Source organism: Canis lupus, chromosome 30 (assembly GCF_003254725.2).
Source record: "Canis lupus dingo isolate Sandy chromosome 30, ASM325472v2, whole genome shotgun sequence".
NCBI lineage: Eukaryota > Metazoa > Chordata > Mammalia > Carnivora > Canidae > Canis > Canis lupus.
In genome coordinates, this window is record NC_064272.1 from 37,642,046 (window position 1) to 37,668,142 (window position 26,097).

Here is a 26,097-nt window from a genome sequence, read left to right on the forward strand (position 1 = left end):
GACTTGAGTCCCCTGCTTACCGCTGTGTCTGTCTGCTCTGGCCACTGGCAAGCGCCCAGGGACACACACACCAGATGCTCATGCAGGAGCAGGTTGGATGTTTGCAGTGCAGAGGGTTGATTTCGTCTTTACACAGAATGTAAGGCACAGGGTGGCGGGAGGAGGGCTCAGATTGCTCCCCTTAGGGAGCAGAGGTCACCAAGTTGGAAGGAAGGGAGCTCCAGTGCCTCCCAGCCTTGATGCCTTCTCCTCTCCAGCCTGGCAGGCTCCCACACAGCCCCGAGCCAGGTGTGGGGAGGCCTGGTGTCTGGGAGATGCGAGCTCCTGGTGCTCCTCGTCTTAGCCCTCCTGCAGGGCTCCCAGCCCCTGCCAGGCCGCTCTGGGTCAGTGACCTTTGAGAAACATCCATCTTGTTTCACAAATGAAGGAATAACATGAACTGGGGCCTTTCTTCCTGGTCCATGTAACCACCCTGGGAGGGAGGGTGCCCTGACAGAGCAGGACACTGAGGCCCAGAGAGGGCAGGTGGCCCGGTCAAGAGGCAACTGTGGGCTCAGACCAGTTGTGTGGGTCCCTGATGCCGGTGCTCTCTCGGGGACTCCATACCATGGTCACAGCAGCCAGAGACACCCCCCCACAGTGGTAGATCCAGACTGGGGGTCAAAATGGGGGGACACCAGGCCAAAAGCAATTAAAGTGATGATGATCATTACTATTAACATGGCCATGTACTTACACATACAAATGCATTCCCTGCCCACAATGGCCCTGCGTTACCAGCCCCATTTTCACAGATGAGGGAAGCGAAGCACAGCAAGACCTTGCCAAAGTCACACAGCCACTAAGGGGCAGAGCTGGGATTTTGGAACTCCAGGGACCCTGTTGTCATCACCAGGCCACACTGGCTGTCAGCTGAAGCAGAGGGATTTTGGAGACAGGACTGGCGAGAATGGTTGCCCGCAGGCATCCAGTAGGCGAGCGGGGAGCAAAGATCCAGGCTGCTAGGTCCCTCAGGTCCAGAGGTCGGAGAAAGCAGTGAGGACCTGGGGGGGGGGGGGGAGCCAGAAGGCTTCCTGGAGGACAGGCTGGGCTGCGAAGGCCACAGGCGGGTTTAGCTCCCACGTGGGGCACATTGGCTCTGAGCTCCTGGGCCAACGGCCCGCTCCCACACTCCCCTTGGGGGCCTCCAGGGGTGGGTCGGAGGCTGGTGAGGACACCGTCTGTGCTTCCCGCCTCCCCGCCTAGGAAACCACTGGTGCACGGCACCTCCCCCTCCCAGGTCCCTGGTGTGGCTCCCCTGCTCCAGGCTCTGGGATGATCCCTGCAGTTAATGTAGCAGTGCCATTTACAGCCCCACGTAATAACCTCCTCAACAGAAGAAGTATTAACTCGCTGAACTGTTTGATGGCCCAGGAGCCCAGGGACACTTAATTCAGATACCCTGTGGCGTGCACTGGGTTGCAGAGGGCCCAAGCTACCGCCTCACCTTGCACGGCCTGTCCCACGCCAGTGTCCAGCCCAGGGCCCCGGGCGCAGGGAGGGCTGCAGAAGGCAGGAGCATGTGTGCGCTCCATTAAAGACGCTCAGAGCCTGGGAAGCTGGGCCGAGCCTGGGGAACCTGGGCCAGCAGGTTAGAGACGCGAAGGTCAAAGGAGAAGCCAGCCAGGCGGGCACCACACAGCCAGCCGCCCTACCCAGGGACTTCCTCCCGCTGAACAGGATCTAAAGGAGAGAGGCAGGACGGGGAGTCTATGCACACAGGCGCCTGCTGGGGAGCCGGGCCGGGCAGGGGGCAGGAAGTCAGACAGGCAAGGCATCTATCCCCTCTCCCATCCCCACCCTTGGCCTCTGCTGCCCAAGTCCACAGGAAGGCCTCAGCGGTGGTCAGCAAGACAGTGTGGTCACCTGGGCAGTCAGGGGAGCTGAAGAGAGAGTCCCAGTGTCCCCTGGGCCTGGGATGACTGGAGTGTGTCTGCCTCGGAGGGAGCTCTTCATTCTTTGTCCACGCTTTGCTCAGATTTATGGACAGTGAGTCCAGGAGGGGCGAGTGGCTGGCAGGACATCCTTCCTCTGACTCAGCCTCCTCCTCCCCTCCCCAGGAAAACCACATCGGAGGACACGAAGAACCAGAATGCTAAGGCAGTCACATCTGTGACCTCAGAGCCCACCACAGCCCCCATCTGGGGCGACACGGTCAAAGTGGAGCTGCAAGCTGAGGATGCGGGGCGAGAAGGTGAGGCGGGGCGGGGGTGGGGGCCCACACAGCTGGTGTGCGCGGGAGGGGTGCAGGGCCGAGGCAGCCTCCCTCTAAACTCAGCTGGAAGCCACCTGAACACCTCTTTGGGCTCAGTTAAAAGCACTTTAAAGGAAAAAAAAAAAACACATAATACTGTCATGCCTCATCTCCTCAGTCTGCTCGAAAAATGAGTTGTTCCACATAAATGAATTTTCCAGACAATGAAAGCTTATCTTTTTATGGCCACTGTTATCATCTTCATGGTTGTTATTACTACCGTCTCCCACTGAACCAGCACATTACAGCTTCCTGGCACATCCCCACACGTGGCTCGCTGGAGTCACACCTCCTGGGAGAAGTGATGCTGCTCCCATTGCTTAGGTGGGAACGCTGAGGTTCAGGGAACATCAATTATTGGCTCAAGCTCAGGCAGCCAGTAAATGGGAAGCCTGGGATCAGCACATGTGCTCTTACTGCAGTTCCAGTGTTCGAGCTGCTTCCCTAGAATGGCTCCTCGTCCTGCCCTGTCTCCCCGGCACTGCCCACTGTCACAGAGAGCAGTGTTCCCGTGCTTCCTGAGGGCAAGGTGCACTCTTCTAGAAACTGCCTGATAGTTCTTGCTCCCCCACCCCACCCCCAGAAGCATTTCCAGTCCTGCCTTTTAGCAAATTCTAACACTGTAGGTAATTTAAGTTTTTCAAGGTGGGGCTCATACCAAAATCTCCAGGTGCCTGTTGCGTGTGTGTGCACTCATGGTTTCCGCTGTTGGGCGAGAGCTCAGGCTGGGCACACAGGAGTAGAGACTGGCAGATGCCAGGAAGCTGTGGGCACTGGCATCAGGCTTCGTCAGCAAGAAGCTCTGAGGTGGTGCTTCTCCCTACAGGCTCCCCTCAGAGGACCAGCTTTCCTTCTGCTCTTGAAATCTCACTAGGACTTAGAGCTCCTGTCTGCTCACAAAGAACAGAGAGCAGCTGCTACAGACCAGGGAGCAGGAGAGGAACAAAGCACAGGAGGCACACCAGTAAAAGGGGAAGGAGCTAGCTCTGGGTCAAGCCAGAGGATATTTTTCTGCCTATAAAGGGATAAGTGGGGCTGTGGAGGTGAATTAAGAATACGTGGAAGAGGAGGGGAGCGCCTGGGTGGCTCAGTCGGTTAGGTGTCTGCCTTTGGCTCAGGTCATGAGCCCAGGGTCCTGGGATGGAGCCCTGAGTCAGGCTCCCTGCTCAGGGAGGAGCCTGCTTCTCCCTCTCCCTCTGCTGCATCCCTTGCATGCGCTCTCGCTCTCTCTTGGTCAAACAAAATCTTAAAAAAAATAATAATAATATGTGGAAGAGGAGGAAAAATTATCTAGGACTTCATGCACATGAATGTGTGTGCCTGTGTGTGAACGTCTTTGTGAATGCCTACCTATTGGCTCGTGTGTGTGTGAATGTGGTGTGTGGAGTGCACGCTTGTGACTGTGCCCATAGGCTTGTGTGTCTGTGTGTCACATATACGTACGTGCAGTCACAATGTGTTGTGTGCCTGGCAATACGCGTGTGTGTACTGTGTGTATATGTGTGCGCGTATGCATGCATCTATGTGGCTGACAGGAAGTTAGGGGTTGTGGTGAGTGATCCCTGGGTTGGGATCCCACCTTGAGCTCTGCACATTTGGGGTGACTATAGGAAAGGACATGATGAGTCAGTGGCCCTGGGGCCCATCTGTGCAGCAGACAGGGGGACAGCACGCACTGCAGAAAGAATAAGAGGGTAGGGAAGCCCTCCTGGATAGGCAGGGACTATTGGCAGGCGCCTCTTTGCAGATTGAAGTAGCTGGATGCTCATTGGAACCTGGTTGGAACCGGTTGCTGTGGTGATGTCTGTGGTGGGGGTGGGGGAGATGGGCCAAGCCAAGAGGTGGCGGGGAGGGGAGGAGGTAGCTCAAGGAGGTGTTAATGAAAAGCAAAGGGGAGTTGCAGACCCGTGTCAGGGCCAAAGCAGGGGGGTGACAGAAATGGCTTGTTGGCCACACAAAGGGAACAGGGGGAGGCTGGAAGGGCACAATGCCCAGAGAAGAAGCTGATGAAGCATGTTTGTAGCATGGAGACAGGAACAGGGAGGGGTGGCTGTCCGTTACCCCCAATTGCAGCTCATCTGCTGGCTGCCCACACAGAGCTTGGGGTAGGGGGGAAATGCAAATACCCCTTCTTCAGCCTCAGCAAATTCCGACCAGATGTGGGGACTTGGGGCCCATGGGTAGTGGCCACGAGGGGCTACAGTTTCCACAGCTACTGCCGAAGCTTTGGCTGGGAGCACTGGAATCCTCCAGCTGAGTTTTTTCAGTTCTGCTCAGGGCTGGGTGAGTACACAGAGCACTACAGATGGTTAATGAGAAGGAAAATAGTGACAGCTACACGGAGCATTTGCTTAGAATTTCATAGCTTGAAAAACACATTTCCCTTCCTACGACAATATTAGGAGAGGGATAAGGTTTTTCCTTTATAAAATATTAACATTTTGCAGAACAGGAACATGGAGCTCAGAGAGGTTAAGTGACTGACTAAAGACCACAGAGCAAGTCGGTGTGTTCGTACTGGAACCCAGGTCTCCTCTCTTCAAATCCCTTGTCTTACTCTACGTCCTGCAAGGCAACCTTAAGTCTTTTGGGTACCCATTTCCCTTTCTTTCCTTTTGGCACAGATCCCATATGGCCAGCTCTTCTTAAAGGACTTTGGCAAGTGTCTTTCCCTCTCTATGTATCCAGGGTATGGGGGGGGGGGGGAAGGAAGAGTAATTAGCAAACGCTCCTCCTCTTCCATCTCCTCCGCCACCACATGCTCATCCAAATGACCCACCCAGTTCCAAGTGACCCAGCCACACAGGGCTCCCAGCCCGCTGACCCGGCGTGGCCGGCAGCTGTCCGTGGTGCTGACACGGCCTTGTCTCGAGAAGGAGGCAGGAGGCAAGAGGCTGCTCCCGTCTCCCTCAGATACACCTGACCTTCCCATCCTTCTCCAGAACTTTTATTTATTTTTTTTAAACTTTATTTATTTTAATCTATGATAGTCACACAGAGAGAGAGAGAGGCAGAGACACAGGCAGAGGGAGAAGCAGGCTCCATGCACCGGGAGCCCAACGTGGGATTCGATCCCGGGTCTCCAGGATTGTGCCCTGGGCCAAAGGCAGGCGCCAAACTGCTGCGCCACCCAGGGATCCCTCTCCAGAACTTTTAGATGCTTCCCTCCTCCATCTCCCTTATTCTCTCCTCCTCCCTCCTTCTGTCGTTTTCCTCCTTCCCCACTTTCTCTTCCTCCTCAAACCATGGACTTCCAGAGTGGAAAGATGCCTCCAGGGTTACAAGCCCAACCTCTCCCATCAGCCATTTACTAGATCTGTGTTGGTGGTAAGTTATTTAACCTCTCTCAGCCCCACTAACATTTTTTTTAAGATTTTATTTATTTATTTATTCATGAGAGACACAGAGAGAGAGAGGCAGAGACACAGGCAGAGGGAGAAGCAGGCTCCATGCAGGGAGCCCGACGTGGGACTCGATCCCAGGACCCTGGGGTCATACCCTGAGCCCAAGGCAGAGGCTCAACTGCTGAGCCACCCAGGCATCCCCCCACTAACATTTTAAAAACAGAGATTTTTAAAGTATGATTTAAGTATCATACTTAAAAAACTTAAAAATCATACTATCATAAAGTATGATTTTTTCAAGTATGATTGATACTTGAGGGGTTGCAGTGGGGATTTGTTGGAATAATGGCTCAGGAGCACCCATTCCCATATCTGGCATGCAGCAGGTGCTCACCAAGCAGAATCGCCATGATTATTTCCAGGTCATTGGCATTCTCCTCACAGTTCATCCTGAAGTTCATGCATTTTATGACAAAATGTAGTCTCCTTGGAGGCTGTTTTCTAAGTGGTGCATAGTTCTTCGTGTTAGACTAGTTTTCATTTCCTTGGAGTAGACTTTTGTTGATACTTGTATTGAAAGATTTCTTGAGCAGATCACATTTCCTTACTGAGACTGAGACATTTGCAACATGTGGGAGATAAGCCCTCCGCTCCCTGCCTGAGGAGCTGGTAAGAGGAAGGGGTGCTACGCCTGCTTGTGTGTGTCTCTGTGCTAGCACATGTGTGTCTGTTGCCACGGGGGCTCCGTGCTGTGTGTGCCCATCTTTAGGCTGGGTATTTCTGCACCACAGGAACATCTTTGTTGCATCTTTGGATCCTAGCCGCACCGAGCATGGAGACTTGCTCTGGGCTGGGGCTCACACAGTGCTTGTGAAGGTGTGTGTGTGTGTGTGTGTGTGTGTGTGTGTGTGTCCCACATGTGTATACTTGCATGTTGGTTCCTTAATATGGCCCCTGCTTCCTGCTCTCAGCTACATGCTCACCTCCCACTGGCTCACTTTACTGGGAGTGCAATGCTGGTCAGCTAAGCCCTGAACTTGTGCTCTTTTTTTCTCTTTTAAGATGTGATCCTCAAGGTGGTAGACAATAAAAAGAAAGAGGAGCTGTTGTCCTACCAAATCCCCATCAAGTACCTACGTGTCTTCCACCCCTACCACTTTGAGCTGGTGAAGGTGAGTCAGGGCCCTGGACCCATGGGCCCATGTGGGCCTGAGACAGGTAGGGGGAGAACAGGTGGGAACCACCTTGATGCCCCCAGCTATTCCTTCAGAGCTTCCCATGCTCATCCTGCAGTATGACAAGTCTTGGGCCATATGAGGCTCAAGAAACCCAGCTCCTGACAGGTAGATGTGAATGATTTCCTTTTTTTGTTTTGTTTTAATTTTTTTAATTTTTTTATTTATTTATGATAGGCACACAGTGAGAGAGAGAGAGGCAGAGACATAGGCAGAGGGAGAAGCAGGCTCCATGCACCGGGAGCCCGACGTGGGATTCGATCCCGGGTCTCCAGGATCACGCCCTGGGCCAAAGGCAGGCGCCAAACCGCTGCGCCACCCAGGGATCCCTCCTTTTTTTTATTTTATTTTTTTGATGTGAATGATTTCCATGAGAATTGGGAATTCTCCAAATTCATCTCTGTAAAATAGCCCAATAGCATGGAATATCTTCTACATTAAATGAATACACCAGTTAAACATATTTTTCTAGGGGCGCCTAGGTGGCTCATTTGGTTAAGTATCTGCCTTAGGCTCAGGTCATGATCCCAGGATCCTAGGATCGAGCCCCATGTTGGGCTCCCTTCTCAGCAGGGCATCTGCTTCTCCCTCCATCCCTGCTCTCACTCATGTACTCTCTCTCTCTCTCTAATAAATAAATAAAATTTTTTTTAAAAAAAGATATTTTCTGATTTCATATGTTAAAAGTGGGAATATATCTAAAAATCAAAGAAATACAGTATTTACAGAGTACCTAGTATGTCCCAGGTCCTGAGCTAGACACCATCTCTAATCCTCAAGGTGAAGTACATTTTGCATACATAGGGCTGGAGACCCAGAGAGAGGAATCCTCTCAACATGGGTGACAGAGCAAATGAGTAGCAGAGTGGAGGGTGAGCCCGGGTCACAGTCTCCCAGGTCAGTTCTTTCTGTGCTGTCTCCACACACTGCCTTGGCAGGAGGAAGGCCCTGGAAATTTGGGACATGTGGGAAGGAAAGTGTTCCCTGGAGTGCACCCCTCTAGTAGGCAGCTGGGCATGAGCCTGAGTGAGGAGCTGCAGGTGCCTTAGTCCGTGGCCTGAGCTCCCCAGGGCAGCTCCCCCACCGACTCCCTCTCCCCAGTGCTGATTGGTGGAAGGGAGAACTCACTCTTTCAGTGCTCAAGTACTTAGTAAGTACCTACTGTGTGCTAGGCACTGGACCAGAGATGAACAGAAGCACTACTTTCCCTTCAACGTGCACTCCAGACCCCTACTGTGGTTTGGAGTAAAGAACAATGTGGTGTAGGATTGCCTGGGCTCCTATCGGGGGTCTGCCTCTTGCTAAGTATATATCCGTAGGAAGCTGCTTAACCCCCTAGGTCTCTGCTTCTCGTTGGCAAACTAGAGAGACATTGAGCATGCATTTGGTCAGTCAAATGCAACAATGGGCGTCAAGCCCCTAGCAAAGTACCTGACACATAGTGGGTGCTCACTTTGGGTTAGTTCTGTTCCTTTCTTCCCTCCCCACTTCCCATCAGGCCCTGCACCAGTCTTCTTTCCAAGCACCTCCTCAACCATGGCCTCGGGGTCTTTACCTTCCATAAGCCCCTTCCCTAAGCCTGGATGAGGTACCTGGGACAGGCAGGGACAGGAAGGCCCAGAGAGATCAGTGAGTGACTCACCTGGAAGACTCAGCACTTTAGCTGTGATTCTGCGATCATCACCCAGGCTCTCTGGCCACTTCAAAACACAGGCCTTGTTATCACACCTTCACGAAGAGAGCAGTCAGGCAGTGGTCCTTGTGAGGGTGATGAAATATTCAAATAGAAAAGGAAAGATTTATTATATTGATCTTGGAAGGGCTCGCGGGGACCATGAGCTTTAATTATCAGCTTGGAGCCCCGGTGGAGCAATGCCAAGTGATTGTCTGCAGAGGGCTGGATTTATGGCAGGGCCTGCCCCTTAGTCACTCTCCTTCTTGTGTGTCTTCTTCCCTCACCCTGTCCCCAGGCCGCCCAGTCCGGAAAAGCTGAGGAAGCCACTGCCAAGACCCACCTGTATGCGACCGTCGTTCGGAAGGGCAGCTTCTTCCCCCGCTACATCGGCAGCAACCACACAGCTCTGGAGGTTCCAAGACTGGGGTCCCGGGGGGGGGGGGGGGGGAGAAGGGGAGGGGGGAAGGGGCAAGCTTTGAGCAGCCTCCAAGCCCTCCCCTTCGCCACCCCTGATTGGCCTGACTTCGTGAGGCAGAGAGGGGTGTCTGGGAAAGAAACCAAGGAGGGAAAAAGCAATAGGGCTTTACAAGAATAGCCAAAATAGGGATGCCCGGGTGGCTCAGCGGTTGAGCACCTGCCTTCGGCCCAGGGTGTGACCCTGGAGTCCCAGGATCGAGTCCCAGGATCGAGTCCCAGGATCGAGTCCCAGGATCGAGTCCCAGGATCGAGTCCCAGGATCGAGTCCCGCATCGGGCTCCCTGCATGGAGCCTGCTTCTCCCTCTCCTGTGTCTCTGTGTCTCTCATGAATAAGTAAATAAGATCTTTATAAAAGGAATAACCAAAATATTTTGTGAAGAACAAGCCCTGGGATGACAGGGATAGGGATAGAGATGAAAATGAAGCCTAACCTTTCCCAGCATTTCCGGACACAGTCCTGCCCTAACGTTGCCATCTCTTGTTCTGCTTCACACACACTGTGAAGGGAGGATGGAGAAGGGAGGATGGAGAAGGGGAAGCTCCCAAAGGCTTCTGTCTGCCTGAATCTCATGTGGCGGGGGGAAGCCCCCACTTTGGCCCATATTCTCTTCCTGTTTTCTCTCCTGATCTAGGGCTTACCACCCTACAGCCACCTTGTATGCTAGTGTAGGTCAGCCCTGCAGGTTCCCTCTGTTCCAGTCTCCCTCCCTTTTACATTATGTCCTTTCCTGAGACCTGCCAGCAATCCTCTCTCTCTCTCTCACACACACACACACACACACACACACACACGAAACAAGGAAGAGTGGCCACAGCTGACCTTGCTGTTCCCAGGCCACACCCCACAGTGAAAAGGCCATTTGCTTAAGACCCAGCAGAACCCTGGCCTGCAGGAGTCTCCACGGAGGATCCACCCCACTCCCACCCCAGCCCCCAGAATTACTGGTATAGAGTCTCTAACGTTCCACCTACCCCTTGGCCCCAGCACAGCTGTCCCCCCTTCTGGTTCTGATGGCAGACTGGAGAGCACAGTGGGAAGAGAAATTGCTTCTGTTACTTATTGGCTGTCATGAGCAAGTGGGCTTGGGCAGCTATCTCATTCACACCTGACCATTCAGCGCTGAACAGGTGTAAATTAGCCACGACCACCCACCTCTCAGAGACCTACTCTCAGCCCCTACACCTGTTGGAGTCCCTGTGAGCTCTAGGGCCTGACAGCCCTGCAGTGGACTCCCTCACCCCAGACTCCTGGCCCCACTCAAAGTTTGAAACACCCACATCAGATCCAGTCCTTTGAATCTGGGTCAGGGCTTCAGTCTCCAGGGACCCCAGGGAACCCTGAAAGGCCCTAAGCACTTAAAAAAAAAAGATTTTATTTATTCATAAGAGACACACAGAGAGAGGCAGAGACACAGGCAGAGGGAGAAGCAGGCTCCCTGTGGGGAAGCCCGATGTGGGATTCGATTCCAGGACCCCGGGATCACGCCCTGAGCCAAAGGAAGACGCTCAACCACTGAGCCACCCAGGTGCCTTTTCCTAAGCACTCTTTTAAGGCCTGATCAGTTCACACGTGTGGGGAGTTGTGAGCTACCAGCTAAGATGGTCCTGGCAGAGGGGCCTAGAAGGGAGTGCGCAGGGAGGAGGAGAGAGGAGCCAGAGCAAGCCCCTAGTCCCAGGTGCCCTCTTCCCCATGAAGGTCAGAGGGAGGAGGACCAGCACAGTAACGTCCCACCCCTCAGGGTCTGAGCTGGGATCCTCAGGCCCAGAGTGGAGCGGGGACCAGCCTCGGTAACATAGTGGCCCAGCTTTTCCTGAGTGGCCCCTCAGCTGTGTTCGCAGCCCCTTCCTTCGCTGCTTGCCTTCCCAAGAGCACCCCGTAATCAGGACCCTCACCCATCCCCCAAGAGCAGCTCAAGCCCAGCCCCTCCCTGAGGCCTGGCTTCTCCTCCTCCCCTCCCAGCTGTCAGCGCTTCTGTCTCTCTCACACTCAAACACAGCCTCTCCCTGCCCGGTCCCCTACTTTTCTCCTTCATAAATGGAGCTCATTTATCCCGGAAACACACACGGAGCTCTGACTCTGTGCCAGGTGTGTCTGCTAACAGCTGGGGACATAGCAGTGACTGAGGTAGACATGGTCTCTGCCCCTCTGGAGACTTGGTTCCAGCCAGATGGACAGAACACGAAAAGAGAGAAGTTAGAGTGAACACAGGCTATGAGGAGTGCCGAGGAAGAGGTGGTCGGGGGCTAAGAGAAGGGGGTGGGCTAGTTTGGCAGGAGTGGTCACAGAAGGCTTCCCAGAGGTGGTGACGGTTAACCCTAAGGGAAGAGAGAGCCAGCCACTGAGTTGCTGGGGCGGGGGTGGGGGTGGGGAGTCTAGGCAGTGGGATCATCATGTGCAAAGACCCTGAGGCAGAAGCAAGTGAGCAGGTTGGAGGGGTGAGACGTGTGAGGCTGGAGCAAGGGAGGACTTGGGGGCCGAGGGCAGACAGGCCAACACATGCAGGCCTTGGCCCTGATGGTAACAATTGTGGAATTCATTCCAAGGGCAGTGGGAGGAGTCACTGCTGGTCTCAAGCTGGGGGATGACACGGTCTAATTCATTTTTCACGAAAGCAGTTTTTGCCATCATGTATTAAATTGCTGGGGAAAGGGGATGGGTTGGGGGGCAAAATAGAAGCAGAGGCCAGTGATGGGGTCAGAAGTAAGAGGAGCCACAGGACTCACAGTTGAGGGGTTGGGGTGAGCGCTGAGGGGTGAGTGGGAGCCCATTTGGTGGATAAGGGGTGAGGGCCAGGAGCCAGATCAGGAGTCGCTCGGGAGGGCAGTGGAGGCATATGGGGGACAGAATCCGTGTCCTACCCCTGCCTTCCCAAGGCCTAGTCAGGGCCTGAAGGAGGGCAGCTTTGAGCAGAGAAGGAAGTAAGTGAGGCAGATGGAGGCAGGGACGAGCTCATTACTGGGGAGAAAGGTGGCAGGCGGGTTGGCCTTGTCCCCGAGAGGGCTCAAAGCCACCCAAGGCTCACCTGCCTCCTCTCTTCCCCAGGTCTTTCTCCGGGGAGTCAATGAGCCCCTGGTCAACAACCGTGACCCCATGGTGGTCATTGCCAGGGTGGTTCCCAACTACAATGATTTTAAGTGAGTGGGGCCCAGGCGGGCGTGGGCAAGGAGAGGGCGGGCCCGGCAGAGGACAGAGGAGGGGAAGGGCTGTCGCTGCCACCACAGGCCCTGATTCCAGGAGCCCTAGAACCCTCCCCTCCCCAAGGCCTTTCAAACCTCCCACTGGGGTCTGAGGTTCAGGAAGTTGCCCACAGTCCCTGCCTGGGAAGGGGCGGCTCAGAACTCCCTGCAGGGGAGCGAGCCCATGGAGGACCTGCTCCCCGTCCACAGTCCCCCCTCCTACTCCAGCGCAGGACCAAGGCTCCAGCCAATGGTTTTTCCCAAAGAAGGAAAGCCTGTGGGTCCGCTCAGAACTTCATGACCTTTAGCCCCGCCTGTGAGTCCTCTCCCTCACCCTCCTGAGGTCTCCTGGCCCCAGCCAAACTTGTGCCCCTCCTCCCCAGACCACCTTTGGGGGTTTGGTGGATTTGCCGTCCTCAGGAAGGGTATTTGGGCTAGCGTGGCCCCTGAGGGTCACACAGCGTGGGGAGTCCCCCAGTGCACATGGGCCCTGTGTGACAGCTCCATTTCCTGGGGATCAGCTGTCTGCCTCTGTCACTTCCTCTGACTCTTCTGGCCCAACAGGACTGCGCCACACCATCTGTTGACCTGTGAACACTCCTTGCTTATTGAAGGAATGAAGCTGATACACTCCCTCCCAGCCCTCTTAAGAGCTAGGCACATGGCCACACGCTTGCTCGCTCGCTCGCTTACTTGCTCACACACACACCCTGGACCCTGCCCCTGCAGCCTCCACGTCCCCCTTGACCTAAACTAGAACTGCCACCACCAGGGTGGGTCATTCCGGCAAGGACTTCCAATGGCAGGGCTTTTTAAAGATGGGGCCTCTGGGGCAGTCAGATGTGGCCAGGCCACAGCGAGTCACGCCTTGGGCCGGTGATCAGAGGACCAGGGTCCATCACCTGTCCTGGTGTCCAGAGCCCTGCGCCCTCCTGCAGGCCTGAGCCACCCGCGGCACTTGTGGGCTGACCGTCTCCTTGCCTCCCCAGGGTCAACCAGATAAAGCAGGACGCAGCTTCCGTGGGGCTGCCCATCACCCGCCTCTCCTTCCCTAACCCATCCGTGATGCGCTTCGACGTTCCTCGGGGCAGCCAGAACGGGTGCCCTCAGGTACGGTCCCCCCTTCCCCCCCTCCCCGTGCACCTCCAGTGTCCCACCCACGTGTCTATTCATTGGCTCCCTCGCTGGGCTATTCCCCTGACCCCTAAGGGGTTTACTGTGTCCCCAGAGCCAAGCCTCCTGTGCTGTGGAGGAGCTGCCCTCAGGGCGCCCTTGGTCCAGGGAAGAAGAAGGCCTCACGCACATGAAAGGGTCACACGCCCACACAGGTAGTGGGTGACCTAGTAACAAACCAGGAGGGACTGTCAGGCCTGTAAAAGGCAGAGGAGAGAAGGACAAATGATGTCTGAAGCCGCTGATAGGAGGTCCCTAGAGTACGCACATTCGCAGAGACAGGAGGTAGAAGGGTGCTCGCCAGGGACTGGGCGGGGGGGGCTGTTATTGTTTCATAGGTACAGAGTTTCCTGTTTGGGCTGGTGAGAACGTTCTAGAAATTGATAGTGGTGATGGTTAGACAATATTGTGAATTTACTTAATGCCACTGAATTGTGCACCTAAAGACGGCTAAAACGGGACAGTTTATGTTGTCTGCATTTTGCCACAACAAAAAATAAATTTTAATTCGAGGCAAGAGGGACGTGAAGCCTGGCTGATTGGAGCGGGTATCCAGACACAAGACTCTTGAGTGTTTAATAGGGGAGGGATTGTGCAGGGCGATAGGGAACAAGAGCACGGGAGTGGAGCTGGGGTGCACAGGACAAGACAGATGCACGTTCAGGGCCGGAGGGGAGAGTGAGTGGTGTGTCTGAATACGTGGCGGAGGGGTGTGCAGACTGCGGCTGGGTACCAGGGAGTGGCCGGGTCCGTCTCTTCCCATAGTCTCTACTTCAGCTGGAGTTTGCCCCACATGATGGTCCCCACATTCCTAGAAGCCTTAAAGATGACAGGGGTGCCTGGGAAGTCCTTCCTGTTGTCTGCCCACCACTCTTCATGTCTGGCATGGCAAATACAGAATGAGGCACCCCTTTGGAGCCCCCTTCATTTAAAGGCAAGGACATTTGAAGGCTCAAATATGGATAAGAATGATGGTGGCAGGGAGGGGTAGGACGAAGGGGGACCCCGGGGATAGAGGCTTCAAACCCAAACCAATCCTCGGCCTGATTTCCCCAGAGTCCTCTCACACATGGCCCTGCATTTGCCCAGAAAATTATGAACCAATCAGCAGGCAATCCCGAGGGGCAGGAGGCCTGGCTGCTGTAATGAGGGAGCCCCCTCCCCGCCCCGGGCCCTCTCCGGCTGCCTTTGCTGCCCCACCAGTCTGTGTAGCGGAGGGGCCCCTAGGTCCCAAGACCTGCCTCCAGGGCCTCCCGCATGTGGGGGATGGAGGCCAGGGGCCCTGGGACGCCAGGACACTTGTCGAAGTTCATGAGGCCACATGGCATTCGGGCAGGTTGAGAACTCACAGAGGTGCGGGCGGCGAGGACCGGGCAGGCTTGCTGGCGGGGGGCAGGTGGGGGTGGGTGCCAGCCAGCAGCTTTCACGCTGCCCTTCCACTTTCCCTTCCTGCGCCTCCATCGCCTCACCTGACTTCAGGGGCGGTGGCTGGGCCAGGTAGTGTCCGGGGCCACCTGCCCCCTGACACCTTGAGCTGCTGTGACCTCCTCCCCACCCTGCCCACATGCCCGAGCCCTGCAGCGGCGATTTGAGGGCCTGGTGTACCTGGGTTTGCCTCTTGCTCTTGACTTGTGAGCTGCGTGGCCTTTGGTCCCTCCAGTCCCGGAGTCCTACCCTTACTGGGCTGTCAGCTGCGCTCTAAAGGGCTCAGGTGCACACAGCGTGGGGGGTGGGGGTGGGGGCTTAGGGGCTCCTCCCCTGTCGGAGCTGCTCCTCCCCCAGTGTTAGATGCCCCCTGAGACCACAAGTAACAGACACCTCAGGGACGAGTTCCCACGAGGTTTGCCGTCACGCTGGGCACGGGGCCCTAGGCAGGCAGCTGCCGGAATTGGTGGATGTACCATGTCAGCGGTGTCCCCAGGACCTGCTCCCGACACCCCTGAATTGCCACCTGCAGCTGGCTAACAGCTCTTGGAAGCAAAATGTCAGGGCACCCCATCCAGGCAGGGCCAGGACCCGCGAGGGAGCCCCTCCCCTCTGCACCTGCACCTGCACCTGCGGCTTTCCTGAAGGCCCGGGACACTCCCCTCTTGTCTCATGGGCCAGAATTGGGTCATGTATGCTCCTCTCAGCCAATTACGGGGGGCGTGGCATCACCGTGGGGTCTCTGAGTGACAGGTGTGGGGAAGGGGTGGGCCACCGGCCGAAGCAGGTCATCTGGGACGGAGGAGAGTGGCCCTTAGGGTCAGCTTCACACCCCTGGAGGCCTGGTGATGAAGGCACCACAGTCAGTGAAGGGACGGTTGGGCCGCAGGGCCCAAAATGGGGCGGGACTCAGCAATTCCTCCCCCCTTGCACCCTGCACCTTTGCGGGGGCCATTGCCCGACAGGCTGCCCCCGTTGGCCTGCCCTCCCTGCAGAGCTGAGGCAGAGTTCCTGGCCGATGGGGAGGAAGCAGAGGAGAAAGAAGTTGCCCACCGTCCTCCCCTAACTCAGCTCCCACGCCCGTGGGCACCCAGGCTCTCAGGGGGCCCCTGTCGCGGGCCTCGTCTCTCGCATGGACCACAGGAGTGGCCTCCGCTCAGGCCCTTCCCCTGGACCCCTGGCTGACAGGACGCAGCCCTGGCGGGCAGTCACGGCTCCCAGGCCTACCGGCCCAGCCCCACAGGCTTCAGTGGCCTCCGCTCAGGCCCTTCCCCTGGACCCCTGGCTGACAGGACGCAGCCCTGGCGGGCAGTCACGGCTCCCAGGCCTACCGGCCCAGCCCCACAGGCTTCCGGCAGGTGCACTGGGTGCCCAGGTGTCCACATACATGCTGTCCTCTCTGGTCTCGCTGCACCCAGCCTAGAATGGCCCCTCCCTCGGATCCCCCCCCCCCAGCCAGGAGTCCTTGCTTTCTCCTCCAACATCCCAGCTCCCACCACCCATACTTCCTTAGACCTCTGCATGGATCATAGGAGTGTGTGTGTGTGTGTGTGTGTGTGTGTCCGTGTCCCATCACCTAGGAAGATGGTGAGCTCCAGAGGGGACAGGGTCTGACTCTAGCTCCCCGAGATGCCCCGCAGCACTCCTAAGGTAGTAGAGCATGGAGACGCCCCCAGGCGCCTCGGCTGAGTTCAGCTGAGCTTTCACCTTGGTGGCCAAGCAGGTGTCCAGAGCCAGGGTGTCCTAGCTCCCTCGAGGTCCCCCAGCCTCAGCCTCTCCCCAGGATGCGCAGAGCTGGCTGTGGTAGGTGTGGGTGTGGATGCGGGGGCCCAGGGGAAATGCGAGGAGGCCTGTAGGGCCGTAGCCTTCACGTAATGAAGGCTCTGCCCCAGGGAAGGCGGGTCTGCCTCAGTGGCCAGGGGTTAATGGCTTTGCTGAAGATCACAGCGGAGGGTTAATCACATTCCTTAATTCTACAGCCCGCCATGGCCTTGCCCATTAGCGTCTGTGGTCAGTGGCTTCCCTGCCACACACCCTGCCCCCACCCCTGCCACACACACATGCCACCAACACCTTCCCCGGGGCCCTGGCATCAGACTGCAAAGGAGGCTTAACCTGGAGTCCTTGCCGCTCCCCCTCCCTCCCTCCCTGCACACGCAAGAGAAGCCGCCCCTCTCTCCCCAGGTGGAGGTCCCAAGGGATCTCTCTTGGAGGAGGACTCCTGGGAACCCATTCAGGGAAAGACCTGTCCTTACTGAGCAGTCAGACACTATTTCTTGCTTAGTCGACTCCATTTGGACACATTAACAGGCCCCAGAGAGGACAGCCAGCAGCCATTAAATGTCCCCCTTCCAGGGTGGGAGCAAGGGATGGGGGCAGAAGAGGACTGAGTGCCCCAGGGCCTGGCAGATGGTCCGGGCTACAGGGAGGCCCCTGAGGCTCCCAAGAGAATGGGGCAGCTCTGGGATGGGCATGGTTTGGGGATCAGTCCTGAAAGACCATTCCCAAGCCCCACAGAACCTGGAAGCAGCTTCTTTAGCCTGGCCTGGTGGCCCCGTGTTTGTCCCTGAGCTCCCTCCAGAGCCCATTCTCAGGAACAGTCCGGTCACCCCAGTCACAGTCCCTGTGTTCAGGACCCCTAGCCCCAAAGTGACTGCAGCCCATGTCCTCAGGGGCAGGGGCCTAGGCAGACACAGCTGAGCCTTGGGCTGGGCCTCAGAGAACCAGAGCGGACACATTAGTGTGACAGGCAGGAGGGCCTGCCACCGCGGCGGGGGCGGGGGCGGGGGCGGGTGGACCCACACTGATATTTCAAGATCCTGCATCAATAACTCTCCAAGCCAGTGCATTTGTGCTGACCTTTCTGAGCAATGACGGGTTCCCGCAGGGGAGCGGGAGGTGGCAGCGGCCGCCACTGTCACTGACAGCCCCTGGCTGGGGACAAGGCGAGGCAGCCTCGGGGGGAGTCTGCACCAACGACCCCAGCCCCTCCCTGTGTGGGGACCATGCAGGGCAGCCTGCTGTGCTCCATCCCCCTTGTCCCACCTTCCAGCCTTTGCAGAGGCCTCCTCCCCCTGGAGTCCCGCCTTATTCCAGGCATCCTCCAGCCCTGCCATGCTTGGAACCACCACCACCTCTGTTTTCCCAGCCAGAAGACCTCCCTCCTCCCCTTTGCCCTCCCACGTCTTGCTTCAGAGCCGTCCTCTGGTCCTGCTTCCTGCAAGACAGCTTCTGTGACCACCGTCGGGAATGTCCCATGCAGCCCCCTTATTCGGGGCTCTAGTCAATGCCGTCTTGTTTCACTGTGTAAATATGACTCACGCCCGTGCCCCAGCTGGGGCCTGGTGTGCTATCAAATCCCCCAAATCCCCAAGGCCTGCGTTGCCAATGCACCAAGGCTCAGGCATCTGAAGAGCCTCTGCAACCCATGTGGGGCAGAGGGGGGCTGGGCCCAAGGGTGGAGTTCATGTCTCCTTTGGCGTCTATGACACCACCAGCCATGGGTGTGAGTGGGCGCAACTCTTTAGGAAAACAGTTTACCCACGAGTAGTCAAGTGCCTTAAAAGGCACATCCTTGAACTCAGCATTCCCATTTTGGGTACGCAGGAAATGATTTGAGACACAGAAATACATGTCAAAGAATATGCAATGCAGTGTTACTGTAGGGCCACGTGGGAAGGGGGAAACCAGGGCACCTGGACGTGACAAAATATCCTCTGGCTACTGAGATCATGGATGCCAAGTATTATTTGTGACTCTGGATATGCTTAGATTTTCACAGTAAATGAAAAGCATAGGATGTTAGGATGACAATTAAGTACAGAATAGGCTTAGGAAAAAACTAGAAAGATACACACAGCCTGGGGCACTTGGGTGGCTCAGTGGTTGAGCGTCTGCTTTTGACTCAGGGCGTGACCCCGGGGTCCTGGGATGGAGTCCCACATCGGGCTCTTGCGGAGAGCCTGCTTCTCCCTCTGCCTACGTCTCTGCCTCTCTCTCTGTGTGTCTCATGAATAAATAAATAAAAATCTTAAAAAAAAAAAAAGAAACATACAGCCTTAGGACAGTTGTCTTTAGTGTAGGAATCTACGGTGTTTGGGGGGAGGGTTGTTTGTTTTTGTTTTAAGTAGGCTCCACACTCAGTGCAGAGCCCAACTTAGGGCTTGAACTTGTGACTCTGAGACCAAGACCTGAATTGAGATCAACAACCAGATGACTTTACTGGCTCAGCCACCCAGGCACCCCTGGGGTTTTTCTTTTTAATCCTTCTACTTCTCCATATTTTCCAAAATTCATTCATTACACGTCTGTTGCCTTTATAATTGGGACGAACGTTTGTGATGTGTGTAGACACACCCGTATGGCTATATCTGGACATCCCTCCATTTGGGAGAACCCATGGCCCCTGCCACTGACTCCCACTATCTCTTTCAGCTGTCCAAGCCTGGGGGACCCCCTGAGCTGCCCTCGTGGAATCAGTCCTTCCTCTTCCAAGGTCGAGATGGAGCCACCAACTTCTCAGAAGACACAGCCCTGGTGCTGGAATACTACTCCTCGACTTCCAGTGAGTGCCCCTTGGTGCCGGGGTAGCCGTGCATCAGGACCTGAGGACCAGGGGGTGCTCAGACCACCTGCCTCCGCCCCCTGCAGGGACGCCCCACTGCGTGCAGACAGGTGGAGGAGTGCCTGCCGGGCGCCAGTTTCCCCTCCAAGCTGTGAGCCCTGAGGGATCTATCCCTCCGTCCTCACTGACGGGCACATGGGGAGGGGGTAGTCATGTGATAAAAATGCACGGATCTAACACTGGGAATAGGACTCAGTGTGTCCTGCCCATGCCAAAGGACAAGGGAGCCAGGCAGGCGCTCCACCACGGAGAGAGTAAGGCCCCCAAGGGCAGAGACTGGGGGAGATCCACGTACAACCTAGAAACACCAAATATGTGGAGAGCTGGCCTCGAATTCAGGGAGCCCTAAGAGCAGAGGAGGAGGCTACTTGGGCAGGGCAAGGCCAGGAGGCAGGGAAGTGAGGCGCGGGAGAACGGGATGTTAGGAACCAGAGGATTGAGCGCCTACTGGAGCCTCCAACACGGGGCCCGGGGGCCTGGGCTGGGGTTCTGGTCGGAGTCCCAGCTGGTCCTCCCCGCAGTGAAAGGCGGTGAGCCCTGGACCCTCAGCAAGCCCCTGGGCGTCTCCGTGTTGCCACTGAAGAGCCGTTTGTACCGCAAGATGCTGGCAGGGAAAGGTCTGAGTGGGCTTCGTGTGGAGAGGCTCCCCATCACTGTGAGTGCCCCCAGCAGAGCCCATGCCGGTGCCTGCTCCCGCCCCACCCCACCCTGTTCCACCTTGCCCCACTAACACCAGTGAATCTAGCTTCTCCGGCAGCTTCCCCCGGGGCCCCTACCACGGAAGCCGACCACTTTCGAGTGTAAGGAGTTCCCCAAGCTCCTGCCCCAGCGACAGGAAGAGAAGCACAGGGAGGCCCCACCGGACGGTGGCAAGAGTACAGGCCTGGGTTTAAATCCTGACTTGCCTTAGGTCTCACTGTGCAACCTGGGGCAAGTTTCTTAGACTTTCTGAACCTCAGAGTGCCCACTTCTAAAACGGGATCAACATGCCTTTATAGGATCTCTCTGTAGGATAAGAGAGCCAAGAGCCCAGGCTCTAGAGCCTGACTGTCTGGGTCCAAATTCTGGTTCCACCTCTCATTAGATTATATGACTGCGGGAAAAATTAAAGTCCCTGGTGGCTCAAGTTCCTTGTCTGTAAAATGGATTCATAGTAATAGAATTTTTCTCATAAGGTTGCAGTGAGGTTTTTTTTTTTTTTTTTTTTTGAGGAAATATGTGTAAAGTGCTTAGAATAAGTTCTCAATAAGAATTAATCATCATGGTTTATTTCTATGCCACCTTTTCCCCTAGAATACTTCTGGCCTTCCTGACATAATAGACCTCAGTAAATGGGACTTTCGCCCCTGTGCCAGGACGCAGGTCTGGAAGTGCCAGTCAGGTCTTCAGCTGGAGCCGGGAAGGGAGGTTCGAGGCAGTGAGGGTGAGCAGAGGCGGGGGACCAGCTCCTGCCTCCCTCTCACTCCCCAGGCAGAGCCCCCAGCAGGCCCCCTCTTGAGGAATCTGTAGCAACGGGCAGATCAGAGGCAGAAGCTGCCCTGGCCAGCATGGACTGACTGCTCCGCTCTCCTCCCCAGGACACCAAGCTGAAAACCATAAATGGTGAGGCCCCCACAGTGGATATCTCCTTCCAGCTGCTTTCCTCTGAGGTAAGGCTGCGGGGATGCGAAGGGCAGCTGAGGGCCAGCTCCTGTAGCCCCGTGGTGGGTTCCAACCCCCTGCACAATTGCTGGCCTTGTCCAGGGGCTGGGGCCAGAGGCTCTGGGGAGGAGGGGACCACTGCTTTGGCTAGAAATGTCTGAGGGTGATTTAAGGCTCCAGAAAGCGAGACAGTAAACTGAGATTAGGAAGAGGAGAGCTGAGAGAAGAGGCCCCCCAGGCCTGGGAGTCGGACTCTAACTCAGCCCAAGGCAAGCCTGCCTCACTGGGATCAAAGTTCTACAAGTCCTACAACTGGGGATTTGTTCAAGTCCTACAAACCTACAACTAGGATGTCAGCTTCCATGGCTGTGTAACAAACTGCTACAAACCTAGCGGCTTAAAACAGCACCCATTTATGGGCTCACACTTGTATAGGTGGGCAATCCGACAGGGCCCGACTCAAGTCAAGATGTTGGCAAGGTCGCATTCCTTTCTGGAGGCTCTGGGAAAGAGTGTGCTTCCGAGGTTCCCAACATCTCTGTTTCCTCGATGGCTGTCAGCCGGGGGGGCCTCTCGGCTGCTGCAGCCTACCTACATTCCTTCTCCCAGGGCCCCCCTCCACCTTTCAGCCAGCAGGGATGTCAAATCCCCCCCCTACATACCTCAAAACTCCCTGGCTTTCTCCTTTGTCAGCAGCCAGAGAAAACCCTCTGCTTTTAGAGGAGCTGATGTGGTGGGGGAGGCCCACTCTGATAATGTACCCATCTCAAGGTCAACTGTGCCACGTGACGTGAGCCCCGGGGTCATAGCTCCCCATAGGCATGGGTGCTGGGATTAGGGTGTGAAATCTTGGGAGCCCGCTTTTGGAATCCTGCCTACCACAGCTGGGTTGATCCAAGTGGAAAGCTACTACCGGCAGAGCCCCACCTGATGGATGGGATCCCTTCCTCCAGCCAGCGCTCCCTGGACTCTGAGTCCCGGCTGGACCCTGGTCATTTGGCTCCTGGCAGGCACCTTCTGCCACTTTGTAGTCTGGGATGCTAAGACAGACACAAAGCGGGGATGTGGGCAGGTCAGGACCATGAGCCTGGAAACTAGTGACCAGGGGCCAACTTCTGGGTCAGTCCCCTCCTGTCAGCTTCCCACACCAGGAAAAATAGCCACTAGCGCTGGGGTAATACTTCCCTGTGACCTCACCCATGGAGCACACAGGGAATTGCCTGGTATAGGGTAAGAGGCACATATCTGGGAACATAGCCACTCGAAAAATGTGTTCCTACAAGGCCTCTGGTAGGTACCTGGGACTTCCCATTAGCACTTCCCCCTCTGGAATGTTCGGCATTGTCTTCTAATTCCTGATTCCTCTAATTCCTGGTGAAAGAGTTTGTTAGATACAGCCTGGCACACACCCCCGCTCCCACCCCCACCTCCATCCCCACATCGGGTGTAGGACCAAGAAGGTATTGGGAGGGGAGGACATAGAAGCAGCAAAAGACCCTAAGAAAGAATGAGGGTCCTTAGAGAAAATGTCACAGATTTCCCAGATTGGAGCTCAACCCCCCACCGCCTCTTGCCGGGGTCTTGAGTCTGCCGGTGGCCACTGCCTATCCCTTCCTCACCTGCCCCTGCCTCCCAACCCTTCACTGGGGTACATGTGTCCTGAGGACCGAAAGGAGCATCAAGTGCCCCTGGTCAGGCCATTGAGGGACCCAGGCAGGCAACAGGCAGGTGGACCGGACCCTTCCCCAGTCGCCCAAGGGCTAGGCACAAAGGTCTCATTGATGAATTATTCACCAGAGCTGTGCTAAGTGCAGAATTAATCCCTTTCCTTCCAGCTGGCGGCCTCACTAAATTATCCCTCCAAGTCATGCGGGAAAACGCTGCCGAATTCATTTAGCGGCTGAGTGTTTTGATCTGGGCCTTGTGATTTTAGCTTCCCCTTCCCCCAGCCCCCTCCCCCTGGAGGCGGGTAAAAAACCTTTCAGTAATGGATTTCCGAGAAGAAAGGAAAAGAAAGGGATCAAGATTGGGTGTGAACCAGGAAAATAGTACCAGAGGAAATTCAGATTCTGCAGCCAAGCATTCACACACAAACACAGCTCCACACTCGCACACTCCTCACACCATCGCATGAGACGGTCCCATATGCACAGACATGCACACGTGTGCACCCCCACCCCCCTTTGCAAGGGTGCACACGCTTAATGTGTATACCCATGTTCGCACACAATGCAGGCTGCCACACAGACATTTTCACACCCCTGTTGGCGTGCACAGAAGCTGCATATCTTTGTGGCTAAACTGTTCCTTGGTGACACTATATGTGAATTGGCCCATAACTGACTCACTTTGATTCTAGAATCTTGAACTCCAATTTTGGGGCAAATGTGGTGGGTTCCACATAGGTTCTTGCAGCCAGGGCACCCAAGCCATTCATTGGCTGTCCTTGTGGATACAATGAGGAGAGGGAGGGACTGGCAGCCATGGAGCCCATCTGCCTTTTTTCACCCTCTTCGGGCTTGGACCTGGCTCTCTGCTAGCATCTGAGCCCTTTTGGCATCCTTCTCGCTAGGGGTGGTGGGAGAGTGTTGAGAGCTGATGAACAGGTGGATGGTGTCGTAGCTGAGCCCAGAGGGCCCAGCCCCAGCTCCCTCACTCACCATCGCCCTCACGATCACAACACTGGTGTTCTCTATGCCACTGCCAACATTTATTGGGCACCTACTGTGTAGCAGATACTGTCCTGGTTTGAGAGATCTTACAGTCCTCATAAAGCTTGCATTCTTCGAGGAATCCAGGGAATGTGGACCAGACAACCAGCAAGTGAGTTCATGAGTAGCATCAGCTCCTGGTAAGAGGCCTGACGAAACCCAGTGAGAGCAAACACTTGACAGGCTCTGAATTCCTTGCCTCTTCCTGTTGCACCTATGATGTTGTCTGCAAATTCATGGTGGAAGGTACCTGGCCTTCATGTCTGCATTCTTGCCTGAGGGACCACGACCATTGCTTCTTCCATCTTTTAAATCAAACACTGCTCAAAGCTCCATGAGCCACCGCCTGAAGCCTGGGATCTTAGAGTCCCAAGGACACTCTGGCTGCAGGGGGGCTTGGGATAACGGGCCTCCTGGGGCCCCTCGTCCGTGTGGCTAATGGTTCCATCTCAAGGGCAATTCCCTGCAAGTAGTCAGACGTGCTACTGAAAGGTGATGCTTCAGGAGAAATAAATACACATGGCCTATTTGGGTACCGCCCTCCTGAGGACACATCCTCTTTCTCCTGAGCCTCCATGGGACAGAGACATGTTATCCTGATTAATTGAGGTTTTGGTGAACACCAACCCCCCACACCCACTGCTTCCACATCACCCATTGTCAGAGCCCTGGGAACAAGAGCATTGCAGAATTTCCAAACAGGCAGAGACCACAGAGCTGTCTCTCAGGAGCCCACCCTGGACAGGATTCTCCCTGACAACATCCACTGCAGGTGGACTTAACCTTACTCTGCCATGACAGGATGCTTACTACCACCAGAAGTGCCCTGTCCCATGGCTCAGTGGCCACAACAGATAGAAATGATCACCTCCCACTGAGTCCACCCTCTCTGTGTCCCCAGGCTCCTCCGTGCAGCCCTGGCAAGCCCCCAGTGCTGGGGATACTGGCACACGGTCAGCCATCCAGCATGCTGCCTGGCACACCAGCCAGCAAAGCCTGCAGGTTCTGTGAATGGCAAGATGGACTGTGCTCAAAGCTAGGTCTGTTGGCCATGGGTTAAGCTTTTTCCCTCTGATGGGACTTGTCTACAGGCACCTGCTGCTGAGAGTGATCTGCTTTCAGCTGGAGTTGTGTGTGTAGATGAATATGTGAGTAACTACATAGATTCACCAAAACCAGAAAAACAGACTCTTGCATATATGCCACAAACTTCCCTTTATCACACATGCTGTGGGGGTTGGCCTTGGAGGTCCATTCGGCTCTAGGAATCCATAAGCCTATGGCTACTCCACATATACATATATGAATAACCTTTTGCTCTCTTCCACTTTCCTTCTGATGTTGGCCTCTTCCCTTTGAAGAGTGTGATCTGGTCCCCCAGGAGTCTGTGCTTCTCCAGGCTAAGTAGTCTGCCTCTTTTAATGAACTGGTTTCAAGATCCCACAGCATCCTAGGTGCCCTCCAGCTTACAGGAAACCTCTTTGAAGCTGAGGCCCATACTGACCAGGTTTCCTAGGCTGACCCATGTGGACTGGAGCCCAGCATGCACGTGATAGATGCTCACTGTGTCAGTGCTGCCTCCTTGCATGGAAATGTGCCTCCTGCAAGGTGGGACAAGTCTATGCAGTCATCTGGGTGTCTGACAACAGTGTGCCCTCTCCAGCTGGGATTTGGAATCCAGAGTCTTATGCAGGCAGAGATGGGGCCCCTCACACTGGGTGGCTGCCTCCTTCTTAGCCCACAAGCCTGAGAGGTGCTGGAAGGACTTGAAACCCATGCATTTCCTTGGACTTTGGCACAGGGTAGGTGCCCTTGAGGAGAGAAGGAGATGGCCCCTGCTGCCACCCACTGAGGGAAGTGGTGGTTCCCACAATCCCTTCGGACCCTCCCCCTTCCCTGTTCTTGCAGGGAGAGGCAAGGCAGGTCTTCAATGCCATGCAAAGGGCTGCCTGGTGTTTTCACTCAAATCAGCCACAAAGCTCTCTGGAGACCAAACCAAAGTGGGGACAGGTGGCTGTTTAACAAATGTGGAGGTGAGGGCAGGTAATAGGCAGAACCATGCTGGTTTTTGACGAATTTATATAAGTTTCTATGAAAGCTCTGGGTTGGTCCTCAGAGAAGCCCCAACATAAACCTGCCTCCATTTCCTCATGAAGCACAGCTGCCTAGAAGGCCCAGTGTTCAGGATGGCACGATAGCATCCTCCGCTGGTTTTGTCCTCTGAAGGGTTCTGTCCCCACCCCCAAGACTCCAGCTCTGAAAATGCTACCACAAGGACAATGATGGATCCCGAGAAAAAGGACCCTTTCCCCTCCCACAAC

The 26,097-nt window shown here is 55.6% G+C and overlaps 1 protein-coding gene across 6 annotated transcripts in view; it reads left to right on the forward strand.

The window, feature by feature from the left end:
* Positions 1–26,097, forward strand: part of CCDC33 (coiled-coil domain containing 33) — an 88,713-nt gene that overhangs the window by 16,971 nt on the left and 45,645 nt on the right. For all 6 annotated transcript variants that reach the window (XR_004810890.2, XM_025472197.3, XM_025472196.3 and 3 more), the window contains exons 3-10: positions 2,100–2,233; positions 6,700–6,809; positions 8,843–8,959; positions 12,069–12,160; positions 13,192–13,312; positions 19,235–19,364; positions 19,946–20,079; positions 21,002–21,073. Coding sequence is in view for 5 of the 6 variants with exons in the window: in XM_025472197.3 (XP_025327982.3) it covers positions 2,100–2,233; positions 6,700–6,809; positions 8,843–8,959; positions 12,069–12,160; positions 13,192–13,312; positions 19,235–19,364; positions 19,946–20,079; positions 21,002–21,073 (910 nt within the window). In the remaining variant the exon portion in view is untranslated. The remainder of the gene's footprint in view (positions 1–2,099; positions 2,234–6,699; positions 6,810–8,842; positions 8,960–12,068; positions 12,161–13,191; positions 13,313–19,234; positions 19,365–19,945; positions 20,080–21,001; positions 21,074–26,097) is intronic.